Raw genomic sequence first — 15,301 nt, 5'->3', positions numbered from 1 at the left:
GGGCTGTGAGGCAAGGCACGCACTCCTTGGAGGGGGACGGGGACAGAGGTGGGGCGAGGGCGGGGCAGGGGAAGTGCAGCCCGCCTTGGGCAGCAAGGCCCATCCTGGGATCCTCTGCAAGCCAGGCCACAGGGGGACAGAGGGCAGGGGACAAGCACAGGAGACACAACCACACCACGAGCCCGGAGAAATAAGAAGACAATATTAACCCATCGAGGAGATACGTTCTGTGCAGATGGGATCCAAGCAGCCGCAAGACAAGGTGGTGTCCAGATAGCAGCAATCGGGAGGTGGGGGACAGAGAGAGACACAGGAAAGAAAAGAAAAACAAAAGCAAGAACATCAGTACCTACACTGCACACGACCCTGTACCGTGAGTCCCTGATGTGCTGCTTAGGACCTACTGCCCACCACGCACAGTCCCACCCAACCCAGGACACCCCACCCTAACCCTAACCTTTGGGAACTCCGCCCACCCCTCTGGCTGGAGCCGGCCCAGCGTGTGCCCCTAACCCTCCCTCCCTCCGTCCCTCCCTCCCTTCCTTCCTGCCAGAGCACCTCCTCCGCCTCCGGGGTTGCCCACAGCGCGCCCTCCCCTGGAGCGGGGGATGGGGACGGGGAGCAGGGGCGACGGCACCTGGTCTCCTGGATCCACTGGTGGAATGCGTTGGCGTGCTGGGCGAACTCCTGCCGCAGCTTGTCGTTCTCCTCCTGCCGGCGCTGCTCCTTCTGCAGCTCCAGCTCCCGCTCCTAGGCCCAAGCGGAGGGGACGCCGAGTCACCGGTGCCCTCCTTCCGGGACTAGCTCCGGGGAGGGGTGGGGTGCCCTCGAGACGGACCAAAGGCCTCAGAATTTCAGTTTTCTGAAGCCGAGTATGAGCAGAGACCATTGCGCTGGGAGGCAGGGAGGACTGGATGTTGACCTCAACCCAAAGAGGGAAGCTGGTGGACATCTAGGGAGCTCAGAACCCTCAGTTCCCTGGCTCCTCGGAAACCGCCCCCCCCCCCCCCCCCGCCGCCCCCACGAACTCCAGCAAGAGGTGAGGGGAAGGCACTGATGGTCGGCCTCGCATGGGCTGCTGGCCAGCACCTGCTCCGGCTTCTGGAAGTGAGACCGACCCACCAGCCCCCCCAAGCCCCCGAGCTCGGGCTGACGGCTCTGGGCGGGGCGGCAGCGGCACCTTGATGATCTTCTGCAGGTTCCTCCACGTCTCCTCCAGGGCCTCCATGGTGAACCACGTGTAGGGATTGGAGGCCACGCGGAAGCTCTTGATCTGGCGGTCCAGCTCGGCCAGCTGGCTGAAGTCGGCCTGCGCAGAGCTGAGGGATGAGCGGAAGGCGTCGTGGGCCTCCCGCAAGGCTCTGATCTCCTCCAGGGAGTTGCAGCGCACGGGGTCGGTCAGATCCTCCTCGGCGTTTTCAAACCAGCTGTTGAAGGCAGATGCCTTTTTGGCGAAGGTCAGGAAGAGGTCTTCCACCTGGGAGCAGAGCAGCCCAGCTCAGCACAGCCTCGAGGCTGCGCGCGCCACGCTGGGGCCGGAGGCTGGGAAAGGCAGGTGTGCTTCTGGGCCGTCCGGGTGGAGCCGGTGCCCCCGCTTCTCCAAAGGCCTCCGACTTCCTCCCCTCACCGCACATGAATGAGCAGCAGCCGCGGAGGCAAAGGTCCCCTTCTGCTAGGTTCAAGCCGACCCCAGGCCGCATGCAGAACGTCTGTGCGGCCGGCGGGCTTGCCCTGCGCGCCGGGCCGGCTGGGCTCCACAGGGGCCCCGCCGCTTACCTTGCGGAAGTGACCCTGCGCCTCCAGCAGCTTCTTCTTCCGGGTGGCTGAGTTGGCCAGAAGCTGGCTCCATCTCTTCATGAGGGAGGCGTGCCGGGCCTCGATGGCCTTTGACTGAATGTGCTTGGCGGCCAGCAGCTGATCTTTGAGGGCAGTGATGTTGGCGATGCCCTCCTGCTGGAAGGCCTGCAGGCCGGCGTCAAAGGTTTCCTGGAACGAGGAGCTAACGGTAAGCCAATCTGTAGGGTTGGCAGGGACGCCGGAACCCGCCCTTTCTGGGGGCCTCAGCGCGACGGCACCAGAGCCTGTCTGGCCAGCCGCCCAAGCCAGACCGTCGGCCCAGAGTCCCCACCTTCTCCTGACAGCCTCCTGCCCCACAGGCAGACTGAGGTGTGGGGCTCCCTCTACGTGCCCCGCTCGCCCCACTACCTCCGCCCAGAACGAGCGCCTGCCTCCCCACCTGACTGCCTGCAGTTTACCCTTGGTGACCCAGCTGAGCCGCTCCCCTCTGGGAAGACCTTCCCCATCAGCCCTGGCTTTCTGGCACCCGAGTCAGACACCGCTGGGGTGTTAAGTCCACAGCACACCCTGCCGTCGGGCCGGAGCACGGATGCCTGGTCTGGAAGCTCCCCGAGGATCAGAACCGCACCCTGCTCACTGCTGAGCCCCAGGGGGTCTCTCAGCGAGAGCTGCAGAGCACCAGCCGCCTGCAAGGACGCGCTATCTGCACACATTTCGGTCGGGCAACAAACGGGCCAAGACTGACCTGTTTGGTAAGGAGGGTCTGCACGGAAGACAGGTCGCGGCCATAATCGTCCGTCTTCAGGCTGTTCTCCTTCTCACCTGAGAAACCAAAAACGAGAAATAGGCCAGCCTTCTTGGTACAGTGAGGTGAATTAAGAAAACTGAGGCACGCTGTCACCCTGTGGATGTTTAAATCCCAGTAACACTAACAGCGGTCTCTGACCCCATGTCAGCCGGTTCCCACCTCCCTGCAGCCAGGCCCGTTCTCTAGCCGGGCCGGGACGAGGTCCTTCCAGCTCATCCTGGATTGTGGTTCAATTGTCGCTTAAGTGACAGCAACCACCAGGGTCACACGGGTCCCAGAGTCTGGTGCCCTCTCGCCCAGGAGCCGGACTGCACCCTGGGCCCGGGCAGCTAGGGGACAGCACAGCTGTGTGTCCGCTGCCGTGCCATTTTGTTTGTGCTGTGACGCCTGTCACTCCCTCCTGGGCTAAGGGTTTTTGCTTTGTTAACCCTTGTGCTGACCCACGGCCCCCGCCCTCGGCCTCAGGACACGGTGTCTTCTCAGACACCCCTGCAATAGATCCGTTTCTTCTCTGGAGAAGAAAACCAACTGCTGAGGAAACACATGAGCTACGGCCCTGCAACAATCCTCCTGGCCGGGGAGGACGAGAAACTTGGGGCCAGGCTGGACGGGCCAGCGCTCACTCACCGATCCAGGACTCCACCACGTCAGCCTTCCAGTTGAACTGAAGGAAGGCCGAGTTCTCATCAAGCTTTGCCTTCCTCTGGGCAGCGGCTTTCTCCAAGTCTGACACCTTCCCGTTCAAGCCCTTCATCTTTGAAGAGATGTTCTCCTCATGGTGATTGTTCTAGGCCACGGAGAGAAGGCATAGCCTGGTCGGCCTCACCCCCGGCCGCAGCCACCACACCCGTACCCTCCCTGCCCGCGAAGGCCCTCCAGGCCGGTGAGGCGGGCCGTGCGCCCCGCTGCGCTCCTCCGGGGGGAGGTACGGCAGGGAAGGCTTCTCCACGGGCAACACGGAGTAAAAGCCTTGAAAGGGGAATGCTGGCAATTCCACTCACAGGAAGGAGTTCTGAAGAAACACTGAGGAACGTGCCGAAATGTCACAATGATGTATTTGTTAGTTTTTTTTTTTTTTTTTAAGTAAGGCTTCACACCCAGTGCAAAGCCTGAACTCGTGACCTTGAGATCAAGACCTAAGCTGAGACCAAGGGTTGAATGCTCAACCGACTGAGCCACCCCCTAACGAGGGAACCCCTCGTTAGCATTCTTCATAGCAAAAATGGAGAAAAAGCACAGATACTTCCAACTTACTACACATCCAAAAAAACGGCTACTACACACATGCAACAAAAACAACGTTCAGAGGGGCGCCCGGGGGGCCCCGTCGGTTCAGCATCGGACTCCAGCTCGGGTCATGATCTCACAGTTCATGAGATCGAGTCCCGCGTCGGGCTCTGTGCTGATGGCTCGGAGCCTGGAGCCTGCTTCGGGTTCTGTGTCTTCCTCTCTCTCTGCCCCTCCCCTGCCTGCACACACTCTCTCTCTTTCTCTCTTAAAAATTAATATTAAAAAACAAAAAAAAACCCAACAGTTCAGAAAAAGCGGACACTGACAATTCTTGGGCCCCAAACACTCAGATTCAGTCTTGGATAAACTGCATTTGAAACCATACACAAGTCAGCATAAAACGTAGAGAGAAACTCAGGGAGGAAACAAAGACTGTTGCTGACAGCAAAGCACCGGGCTCCGCTGGAAGGCTGCAGAATATTCGCAGTCACGGCCCAGGCCACAAGAACAGAGAACACGCAGCAGGGCTGCGTGCGCGTGGAGATCGTCTGCAGGTCTCATCTCTGTTCATACGTGGTATGTTTCTGAAATCAGCTTTCCTGTTAGTTTATTGGCTCATAAGCGCAAGGGAGAAAAGCTCTGCAGTGAGCACGGACTTGAACATACTGCTACCTCCTACGGACCGGATCCCTAGTCTCAACCCCAGGCTTGGAGCAAATCCCGTGACGAGAAATCTTATCTACTTGTTGCGTTTGCAACAGGAAGCTACAGCTGTTAAAAGGTACTTGTCTCGTGGCACTGAACATCTGTCACCGCACCTAAGTGATCGTGTCACTAAGTCGCGACCAATGGCAGCACCGCGCCTAGTCTGGAGCGCCAACACGCAAGTGACCTGACTTCACTGCTGGTGAGAAAGCCCAAGACCCCTCCCATCTGCCCTCCCTCAAGGGCTGCCGGACCGAAATAAACCTCGTGATTTTAACACATTTGTTTCCAAAACATCCTGGACGCAGCCAGGCTTCGCAGTGCGACGTACATCGACGGAACTGGACCTATCCTATCCAGGGGAGGCTGTACGTGTGGAGGAGTCAGGGAGGTGAGGCATGCAGACCTCGCTGGTGATCGATCCTTCTGGTGGCTTTATTTTTCTTGCATTTTCTAGTACTTCTGTAAAGAGCTTGTACCTCCCAAGAAAAACTAAGAGAGCCGCTATGTGGGAATGCCAATGTCGCAGAAACACCATCAGGGATGCTTCTCTGCTTAACAAAGGCAGGGAATGTAAGTGCTGTAGAGTAACTTTACCAACTGGCTTCGGAAAGGGGGAGAACACCCGACCAATCATATAACCCTTCTCTTCTTTATGGAATACGGGAATGGAATTGCTACCAGTCTCTATGCAAAAACCTTTCTTGGGGGAATATTCCAGCAGATGGACTTTGTGCGGGCATGCATCCCTCGTGTGGAAAATGAACACTTTACAGGCAGGCCAGGCTCACCTTCTTAACGAGGTCTTGTCCGTTACTGCAGACGTCATTCACACGGTCCTTGTGCACAGTGAAGTCTGTCTCAAAAGCTTCGTGTTTCTTTAGTAAGCCCTGGAGTGGAAGCAGAAAGGCCAGCTGCTGAGGGCCTGGCATGTGCCAGTACCGGGCAGGGGGCACAGAGCACAGAGCTGTAAGCCACCTGACCTCACACGCGTCCCAGTCTAGCTGGAGGCTGAGGACACAGGGACCGATGTTAACAGGTAATTATGAAGGTGGTAAAACCATGATGTAGCAAGTAACTGGCAACGCAGGCTGAGCTTGAGAAGGGACGTCAGGGAAGGCCTTACTGAAGGGGTTAACTCCTGCTAATCAACTACTACAGCGTCCCTCTTCCCCTTACAAGACCACACAGAAAGCACGAAACCCAACACAAGCTTAAGACACACCCAACCAAATGGGGACTCTCAGGCTGTTTCCCCTGGGTTCAGCTCCTAAGCGACCTTCCAAGTCTCCCTCCCTCGGTACAAGTGAAGGGGCGGAGACAGGGCCTCTGCACGGGCCGGGACCGTGCAGAAGACAGACAAACCCTTTCCTCTGTCTAAACCACCCGAATAGGACGCCCCCTCTGAGAACGTGGCTCGGGGGCTACCCAGACTCTTGGGAACGCAAACTCTGTCTCCACGGCTGGTGGCCCAGATCCGGGAACTTCTGACCAGAACGTGTGGCTCCTCCCAGCAAGAGGGGAGGCGTTTATCCAGCCCGTGGCCCTGGCCTGCTTGCCACCATGTGGCGTGGATGGTGTCATGTGATGCCTGGGGCTAAGCCTCGAAGCTTCCACCTCTGCCACTTTGAATGCTGCCTATGGCAGCTGGGCAAGGCAGCTGGAGGGAGGCGAAAGGAAGGGAACAGAGATGTGCCAGCCGCCAGGGACACTGTCGTGGTTCCTTGGCCCACAGCCCCCGCCTTGGGGCTGTGTGAGGGGCCCCACTCGAAAGTGGTACAACCACGGATAACAAGCCGCTGCTGCCTGTATGACTGTGACACGGCCACAGCCACCCGTGTGCTCAGGGTGTGGGCTCGTGTGTCCCCTGAAAACAAGGGCGTCCTAATCCCTGGCACCTATGAACGTGGAACTGAGGTCTCTGCAGATGCAGGTATAACCAAGTTCACATGAGGTCACTGGGGCGGGACCTAATCTAGCAGGATTTGTGTCATTTAAGAGGGAAATCTGGGCACAGACACAGCCGGAGAGAAAGCCATGGGAAGACAGACACAGAAGGAAGAGCCACGTAGAACAAGCAGATTGCAATTCTACTGCCACGAGCCAGCCAGGAATGCCAGGGAGAAGCTAGAAGAGGCAGGAATGGGCCTCCCCTAAAAGTTTCAGAGAATGAGGTTCTGATGCACCTTGATTTCAGCCTTCCAGCCTCCAGAACCACAGGCCCATAGATTCCTGCTGCTGTACGCCCCAAGCTGAGGGCCCCAGGGGACCAATGGGCACCAATAACCCGTGGAAACGGGGCCCCGTAACCGACCATGGGGCTCTGGTCACCAGGGCTGGCGGCCAGGGCAAATTTGTCCAGAGGGGCAGGGTCTCTCGCATGAGGTGGGAGGACTGAAACCAACCAGCGAGACCGTGACTGCTGGCCGAGAGCTCTCCCGGCGTGAACACAGCCACTGAACAAAGCAGCAGGCGCCAGCTTCTCTGACCTGGATCGCAGCAAGAGTGTCTCCGTAATCCTCACTGGCTACCAGGGTCATTTTCTCATTGATCCAGGCTTCTTCCTCCTCCACGTTGGCTACAAACTGCTGATACTCCAAGGACTCCTCCAGCCGCTGGCCTCTAATTACAGGAAACGGAAAACAATCAGCCATTGCCACTAACTTCAATTCTGAGAGCTAACATCTGCTTACAAATATTCACACGTGCGGGACATAAATGGTTCCGTCAGGCCCTCCGCGTAACATGCAGCAGAGATAGTGTTGTTCAAACGTGAAATTTGGGAACCACGTGCTGGGTTCAGATCCACATCATGGGACGAGCTGAGCACGGGCCTGTCGGAAGGGGCTCTGAATGAGCCAGCTGTGGTACTTGCACACCCAAGAAAAAGGTCCAGGCGGTGGCAGGAGGGCCCAGAAGCTCTGAGCCCGGCCTTGCACGCTGCACCCACATGCGGGACACGCGCGCCTTCCTCTGGCCGCTGACCTGGCTGCCGCCAGCTGCTTCAGCTCCTTCCAGTGCTCCACGAACTGGGCCAGACGCTGCTGAATCTCCTCCTTCCCAATGGTGTTGTCATCAGACAGCTTCTTCCCAGTGTCCAGGACACCCTGCAGGGCGAGAAGGATTAGATCAACAGCTATCATCTGCTTCTAGACGCATCCAGGAAAAACCTCAGCATCACACCCACAACTTTCTTCCAGGTTTGGAACGAGGGGTCATAAACACCGTAGGCCTCAGTGAAATGAATGAGAGCAAAAGATTTCTCTGCACGTCCCCAGGGCCCACGGGGTCCCCGCCACCGTCTCGGCCGGAAGAGGTCCCCCACCTGAATCGCAGGCTCGTGTGCAGCCAGTTCTGCCTCCAGCCGCTTGTGCTTCTTCCTCAGGTTCTGGACGCCTGTTAGGTCCCGGCCGTAGTCCTCGGAGCTCACCAGCAGCTTCTTCTCCCTGGACACAAACAGGCACTCTGCACCTCCCTGTCTTCAGCTGGACAGGTCGGTCGCGAGCTGTGAACCTACATACGCTACGATGTCCTCTGCCTACATTTACCCCTCTCTCCACAGAAATCCTTGCCAGCGTCCTGGGAGACGAAAGCCTCTATTTCCCAAACGAAGAGTGTCCACGTATGTATCTAGGAGCACCTACCCGGTGCCGCCCTATCAATCCTACTTCACCAAGTGTGCACACATCACACGTAGAAATACATAAAGATACGGATGGAATTTTTTAAGGAAGCGAGGAACAGGAGACAGGATTTTGTCCTTAAATAACGGTGTGTTTACATAAATAACTTTGTGACAGGGTAGGAATGACAAACAAAATCCTTCCTTCAAGGACTGATCCTGCTGGGCGATCAGGCTGTCGTCTCCGGAGGGGCAGTGGCCAAGTTCCCCAGGGATCCCAGCGCAGCTGTGAGGTGCTGCCACCACCCAGAGGCCATGGATGACCCTGTCACAGCACACCTGGGTGCCAGGAGAGGCCCGGCACGTTCTGCCCCACTTCCCCGGAGAGGGTGAGACCTCGTGGCCAGGCGGTCCGGACACCCGCCCCGCCTGTGGCTCCCAGTGCCCGCCACCCGAGGCTCAGCGGGCATCCCGGAGGACTCAGGATGGGAAGCCCCAGGGACACGTACTTGATCCAGGACTCCTCATCATCCATGTCCCGGAAGAACTGGTGCAGGCGATGGGATTCATTCAGCTTCGCTCGCCGGGAGGCCGCCATGCTCTTGATCTTCTGGAAACGACCGTTGATGGTGTCCCGCTTGTCCTTCACTTGGGACGTGTCGAAGGCGCTGCTGGTCATCAGGCTGTCTGCTTGGCTGTTCAGGTCCTTCAGGCGATCCTGGGGCAGGGGACACAGCAGGAGGGGTGAGAAACCTGGGTTTCCCGTGACCATCTTCACAGGTTGTGCAGTACCGACGATGCCAAAGTGCAACACGTGGGGCCCTGGGGCTCTAAGGGATCAAAACTACTTTTTTAATGACACAAAAACATTTATGCGCCCCTTTCGCTGCGTGGATGTTTGCACCACGATACAACGGTGGCGGGGGGGGGGGGGGCGCGGTGCAGACGCCTCGGCTCAAGGCCGTACCAGCAGGAATCCCATCCTTCCTGGGCACACGCTTTCCCTTAGGGGCATCCTTGTAAAAGCAGAAGTTGTTAGTGTCATTAAATATCCATCTTGGAGTACAGGCCACTTTTAACGTCCTGTGTGACCAAATACTTCTGCCACGTACTCCGGCTCGAGGACCGTCCTGCAAAGGAGCACGTGTCGTGAGCCCAACTAGCTGCTATTTCACAGGCCGTCATTTTCATGCAAAAGAACGATGACCAGCAAACCACAATCATCCAGACGTCGGTATCTGACAAATACTTGTCGAGAACAAAGCAAACACTGTCACTTTCGGGAAGACAGAGTTTGCTGTGACTGATAAACCCAAACTTTCATGTGAAAATGAGGATTCCAGTAGCTGCACGTTCACCTCCACAAGCTCGACAGCTGCTCGATCTGTGAAGATTTTCCCGTTGAGACTGGCTTTGATGTTAGCAGACGGCACATGTGATATCACATAAAAAAATGTGCCAGCGTTTAGAAGTCCTGCATAACTCAGAATGTTTTCCAAACGATTTTGTAACATCACGCATGGGTAAAAAACAACAACAACAAAACCAAAAACCAAAAAAAAAAACCTTTCTAAGTCCAAGATGGACCCATGGATTTTAATATTAAATGGTATGAAACACTGATCGATAGAGTTTCAGAGTCCACTTTGCAACTCACCTTTACACAACTAGCATGTACTGAGTTTGGTGTTAGAGTATCTGTCATCACCTGGATTAAAACACCGTTCCCTTCCCTAACTCCCTGTGGGACGCTGTGTTTGCCCCGTATCTGACACACTCCCATAAACTGAATTCAGAAGCAGCTACAAGAATCCAGCTGTACTCCATTAAGCCGGACATTAAAGAGATTTGCAAAAATAAGGCCAGTGCCTCTCTTCTGTTTTTTTGGTTTTGAAAAATATAATTATCATCCATAAAGCATGTTACTCATGTTAGGGGCGCCTGGGTGGCTCAGTCAGTTAAGCATCTGACTTCAGCTCAGGTCATGATCTCACAGTCCGTGAGTTCGAGCCCCACGTCAGGCTCTGTGTTGACAGCTTGGAGCCTGGAGCCTGCTTCAGATTCTGTGTGTGTGTCTCTCTCTCTCTGACCCTCCCCTGTTCATGCCCTTTCTCTGTCTCAAAAATAGGTAAATATTAAAAAAAAATTTTTTTAAGAATGTTATTTGTGTTAATTTTTCATGAGCTCGTTATTACTTTAGGTAAATAAACTCGTTCTCAGTTTTATTCTTTTTCATTTTGAAATAATTACAGACACACAAGAAGCTGTAAAAGCAGTACAACTTCTCCACCTGATCTCAGCCAAAGGGCCGAGAAGTGATAAAGCAGTACAACTTCTGTCTGTCCCTCATCCAGCTTCTCCCCACGGTAGCAGCGACCACGGCGTGCTAGCAGAGCTGGGACGTGACCCTGGCGCCATCCACGGGCCTTCGTCAGAGTTCACCAACTTCATAAGCGTCCACGTGTGTCTCTGGGAGTGCAAGTACCTACCACGTAATTGGACCCTACGTGCAGATTCACGTAACCCAAAGCAAGAGACATTGTTCCGTGAGCACAAAGGAACTTCTCTGTCCCTTCCTCGTTTGCTGCACCCCACCCCTGTGCCTAACTCCTGGAGACTGCTGCTCTGTTCTCCATTTCTGATTTTGTCATTTTGAGGATGGCAAAAAGCCCTTGAGACTGTTTTTTTTTTTTTTTTAATGTAACTTTTAAAACGTGATTAATAACAACAAATATGGACAGACAAAACCCACATAAACTTCCCAGGGCACCTTCAATCATAGTGCTGGACATAAAATGGCCCTGAGGCCACACGCTGGAGATCGAGGCTTCAGCTGCCAGACATCACACTCCTTCCCCCAATGTGCCAGTTCCAGCACAGCTGTGTCCCCGATAGGGTGCCACCGCCCCCTCTAGTCACCTCATGGGCAGATATGTCAGCCTCCAGCAGCTGGTGCTTCTTCAGCAAGTTGTTCACAGAGGCCAGGTCTTTGCCGTAATCCTCAGATGCCAGAAGGGCCTCCACCTGGGGGTGAAACACAAAAGTGGGGGCTACCGTGTGGTGCCCAGCACTATATGATGCGTTGAGTGTTCCGGAAAACCCAGGACGCCCGGTTGTTTGTTCGGCCACGTCTCTGGACAGCTGCAAACGTGTCAATGACAGGTTACTGCTGTTACAGCGACTCTGCTTGTACCGGCCCGTGCGGCCTGACTCCTTCTCTCTCCCTGTCAATCAAATGCAGATTCAAGAGCCTGGGACTTGAAATACTACAGCTATAGGGTCATGGAGCCTTCACCGAGGCACAGGGGCCAAGTGAACAGCAATCCCACCTCGAGGAACCTCCCCCGAGGGAAGAACCGGCAGGAGGGACAAAGATTAATGTACAAAGGCGTTCAGTGCAGATGTCCCACCACAAAGCCGGGAACACCTGAGTGTCCAACAGCGTGGGAATGATAAAACCACGGCACAGCTGTGATGGACTCATGCAGTTATTCCAACGTTTAAGAAGACTTTGCAGTGACTTAGAATAGCACGCCCAACACGCACTAACGAGAAATGACATCGTGAGCTCAACTATATATAAAAATACAGCTATGCTAATGTTCACGGAAATACATACAGATGAGAGACAGATGTTACTAGTGGTCTCTAAAAATTTTGATTTCTTTACGCTTCCCTTACTTCCCGAATTTTCTACCAACTCTGGCCTCCTGACCTAACTGCTACTTTGGTTTCTATCTGGGCACAGACTCATCAGGGCTGCCAGCCACACAGACCCCATCATCACTGTCTATCTGCCTTCCCTACAGAGAGGAGTGAGCTACAGCCCAGTTCCCACCACACACAAGCTCTTCTTGTCGCCTTCATTCTCTCTGCTAATAAATCCCCTAAAACACACACCTCTTATCTGATAATGAAGATTTCTGTGAAAAGGGGCACCAGGGGAGCCCTGCCCTTTCACGGTCCGGGGCTTACTGACTGGCCCGTCGTCCCAAACGACCAGAAATCCTCCAATGGTGGGAAGGAAAACCTGCCATTACCTCGGACAGCCAGAAGTCAAAGTCCTTGATTCCAGTGTTGAAGTTCTGCTGCTTGTTGGCCTCTTTCAGTTTCTGGCTCTTTTCAGCTGACTTCTGCACCAGGAACTGCCACTGGTCTGCTAAGGCCGCCAGACGGGCCTGGGGAAGAGAAAGGAGCCATGGGAGATGCTAAGCCACGGAGAGCAGCACCCTCTCCTGAAGCCGAGTGACTGGCGGAGAGGGCGCCATTCTCCCAACGTTCCCCACCTGTAACGTGCACAACTCGGTTTACGCTCTTAGGACTGTGTTTCAAAGTCATCGTCACACCCACCATACCTTGACAGCGTCCTCGCTGCCAGCACAGGCCCCACGCTCGATGAGGGAGTTGCCCGTGTCGATGACACCCCGGATCCGGTCGGCGTTGGCGTGTAGCTCCGCCTCGAAGGCCTGGTGCTTCTGGTGCTTGCTCTGAAACACCAGAAAGACCGCCTTTCAAAACCAGGTCCTGCTCGGTCGCTTCTTTTTCAGGGATGAGGGGTTGTCAGGAAGAAGGGAAAGTGGTAGAAAGCTGAAAGAACTGGGGGCAAGTGACGTTTTTTAGTGACGGCAGACACCAAATTTTGGACGTATTTTAGGGCTCAGTGTTGGGAGTTTGGCAGAAGGTCTGCACCAGGAGAAGAAATGAACCCGCTCAGGAGTAGGTGAATTGAGTCAGTTCTTAAACCAGCTGGACTGGCTATCTGGGAGCGAAGTCCTAGAATTATATACTTTTGAACATTCTGTATAAATCAGCAACAGGCAATTGCAACGTTTCATTTACTCGGACATCAATTTCTCTCCACGGCTTACTCCTTAGCACACAGAGCATCTAACAGATAACACACATCTGGCCCGCTCCTCCTGCAAGACCGAGATCACTCTAGACGGTCAGGCTGACCCTCCACTGACAGAGAAGAATCCATAGCTGCTGTAGGCTGTGGCTTTGCTGCCTTCTCATGAGGTAGCTGACATTAATCAAAACTTGTGAATACAGTCAACATCCAAGCTTGACAGTAGCTAGCAATTTATTTTTGCCAGGAAAAGAGAGGGCCGGGAGAATGATGGGCTCCTGATGCTGGGGCTGGAAGGGATTATTAAGAATGCACAGAGAGGGGCACCTGGGTGGCTCAGTTGGTTAAGCGTCTGACTCTAGATCTCGGCTCAGGTCATGATCTCACGGTCTGTGAGACGGAGCCCTAGGTCAGGATTCTGTCTCTCTTCTCTCTCTGCCACTCCCCACCCTCTCAAAATAAATAAACAAACTTAAAAAAAAAAATCCACAAAGAAACAGAAGGTCTAGGAAACACCACAAGGAACAGTGCAAGGACACAGCTGTGGCACAATTCTGGGTGAGAAAGGGAGGGTCCAGGGGAAGGTATTATTTGGGGGAAAAAACTAAAACACAAAAAACAGCACGGTCGGGGAAGGATTCTGCATCAAATGTTTCATTTCAGGGGCAGGAACTGTCAAAGGGTAGAGCCGCTGGGCTGGCGCAACGCGGCGCTGATGTCGAGGTGGCTCCTTCACAGACTCCGGTGCCTGAGCCCCGGCTGAGACCGAGAAGGGTCCAATCCCTCCTGACCTCGGTCCAATTCCCCTCTTCTGTTTCTCGCTCCCATCACTCCTCAAACCGCACCTATCCTGTTTCTTCATTGCTTCCATCTGTTCACAGAGACATCTGAGCTACATTTGGACTGAAAAATCCCCTTCACTAACCCCCTGAGTAATCATGTCCCCCTTCTTCCTTAACCTCTCACCCCTGGTCCCTGTTAGATTTGGAAGCAGATCATCTGCTTCTATGTGGCTCTTTAACTGTCCCTCTCCAGGGACCAGCACCTGTGGATGGCAGCCTGGGTGCGTCAGAAAACACACTGCGCTACAGACTCCATGCTCTCGGCCTCCAAGAACCGTGAGCACGAGTCTACACAGACAAAGCTGATTATTATTATTATTTTTTTTAAAGAAGTGCCTCTGGAAAGACAGCCGTTAACTACTGCCCCCAAATCAAACATTGCACAGAATGTGCCTAAGTGACACATGGGGAGAGGGAAGGGGGAGCAGGGCTGCAGGCTCATTAGGACAGAGAAAGCCACATCCCACAGGGACACCTGATGGAGTGTGATGGATCATTAGAAATGAGAAGCATGGGTGAGGAGACACGAGTGACTGCGTGTGGCCACAACAAGGATCTACGCAGAAGGACACAAACACTGGAGCGCATTTAACTAAAACTCTTTTAAAAAATTAAAAACTTACCAGCAGCTTGGAAAGCTACAAAAATAGATTAAAACAACAAGAGTTCAGTATACTGAGGTGAACGCACATCTCAGCCCTTAAACAGCAGCTCATTTTGCTGTCACACTTCCCCTGGGAAAGCTCAGCCTTTGGGGCAAACAAGAGGGGACCCAGCAGACTTTTCAGAGCTGACACGGGGCTTCAGAGCCTTCAGAGCTGATAGGCTTCCATGGGGAAACATGAGGAAAGCCCTTTCTCACGTCTGAGAGTCTGGTGACCCTCTTCCACTGGTTCAGCTTCTTAGAATAATTTTCATCGGCTCCAGCACATAGAACTGGTTTTCTAGGCACAGCCTCCTCTTCAAGACGCCTTCTCTAACAAAACCTACCCCACTCACTGACACGGGCCATCGCAGAGACGAGAGGCCGTTCGGACCTACTCACCTGGATGTTGGTGGGGTCCTTGTATGACTCATCACTCGCGGTCTGTAATTTCTCGCTGATCCAAGCCTCGATCTCATCCACGTCCCGGCTGAACTGCTGGAGTGTCTGCGATTCTCCCAGCTTTGATCTCTTCTCAATCATCTGGGCTTTTAGGCGTCGCCACCTGACCAAGTGAAACCGAGCCCAAAGGTGAACCTCCCTCAGAATGGGACAGTCCGGGAGGCCGGTCAGCACCACGCGACACCCACCTGTCCAAAACCTCGTTGCGCCGACTGGAGATGTCGCCCTTGGCATAGTGGCCGGCGGCAATGAGCTGGTCAGCAAAGGACTGGAGGGCGGCGATCTTCTCTTCCTGGCGGCAAACAAAGGCGGGAGGTCAAGGTGGGTGGGACGGCCCAGCCTG

General features: G+C 54.6%; 1 protein-coding gene across 11 annotated transcripts in view; it reads right to left on the bottom strand.

Moving 5' to 3' along the window:
• SPTAN1 (spectrin alpha, non-erythrocytic 1) overlaps positions 1-15,301 on the bottom strand; it is a 61,405-nt gene that overhangs the window by 4,417 nt on the left and 41,687 nt on the right. For 6 of the 11 annotated variants that reach the window (XM_030294168.1, XM_032595644.1, XM_030294172.2 and 3 more), the window contains 17 exons: positions 15,147-15,250; positions 14,899-15,061; positions 14,477-14,491; positions 12,518-12,649; positions 12,203-12,340; positions 11,082-11,186; positions 8,672-8,880; positions 7,866-7,986; positions 7,526-7,647; positions 7,030-7,162; positions 5,332-5,430; positions 3,233-3,392; positions 2,543-2,619; positions 1,777-1,986; positions 1,181-1,477; positions 638-750; positions 210-227 (listed from right to left, as the gene is read on the bottom strand). In XM_030294168.1, coding sequence (XP_030150028.1) covers positions 210-227; positions 638-750; positions 1,181-1,477; positions 1,777-1,986; positions 2,543-2,619; positions 3,233-3,392; positions 5,332-5,430; positions 7,030-7,162; positions 7,526-7,647; positions 7,866-7,986; positions 8,672-8,880; positions 11,082-11,186; positions 12,203-12,340; positions 12,518-12,649; positions 14,477-14,491; positions 14,899-15,061; positions 15,147-15,250 — 2,216 coding nt within the window. The remainder of the gene's footprint in view (positions 1-209; positions 228-637; positions 751-1,180; positions 1,478-1,776; positions 1,987-2,542; positions 2,620-3,232; positions 3,393-5,331; positions 5,431-7,029; positions 7,163-7,525; positions 7,648-7,865; positions 7,987-8,671; positions 8,881-11,081; positions 11,187-12,202; positions 12,341-12,517; positions 12,650-14,476; positions 14,492-14,898; positions 15,062-15,146; positions 15,251-15,301) is intronic. The other 5 variants (XM_030294167.2, XM_030294173.2, XM_030294176.2 and 2 more) reach the window with 3 other exon arrangements.

Source organism: Lynx canadensis, chromosome D4, assembly GCF_007474595.2.
Source record: "Lynx canadensis isolate LIC74 chromosome D4, mLynCan4.pri.v2, whole genome shotgun sequence".
NCBI classification, from domain to species: domain Eukaryota; kingdom Metazoa; phylum Chordata; class Mammalia; order Carnivora; family Felidae; genus Lynx; species Lynx canadensis.
This window is presented reverse-complemented; position numbering and strand designations above follow the sequence as displayed.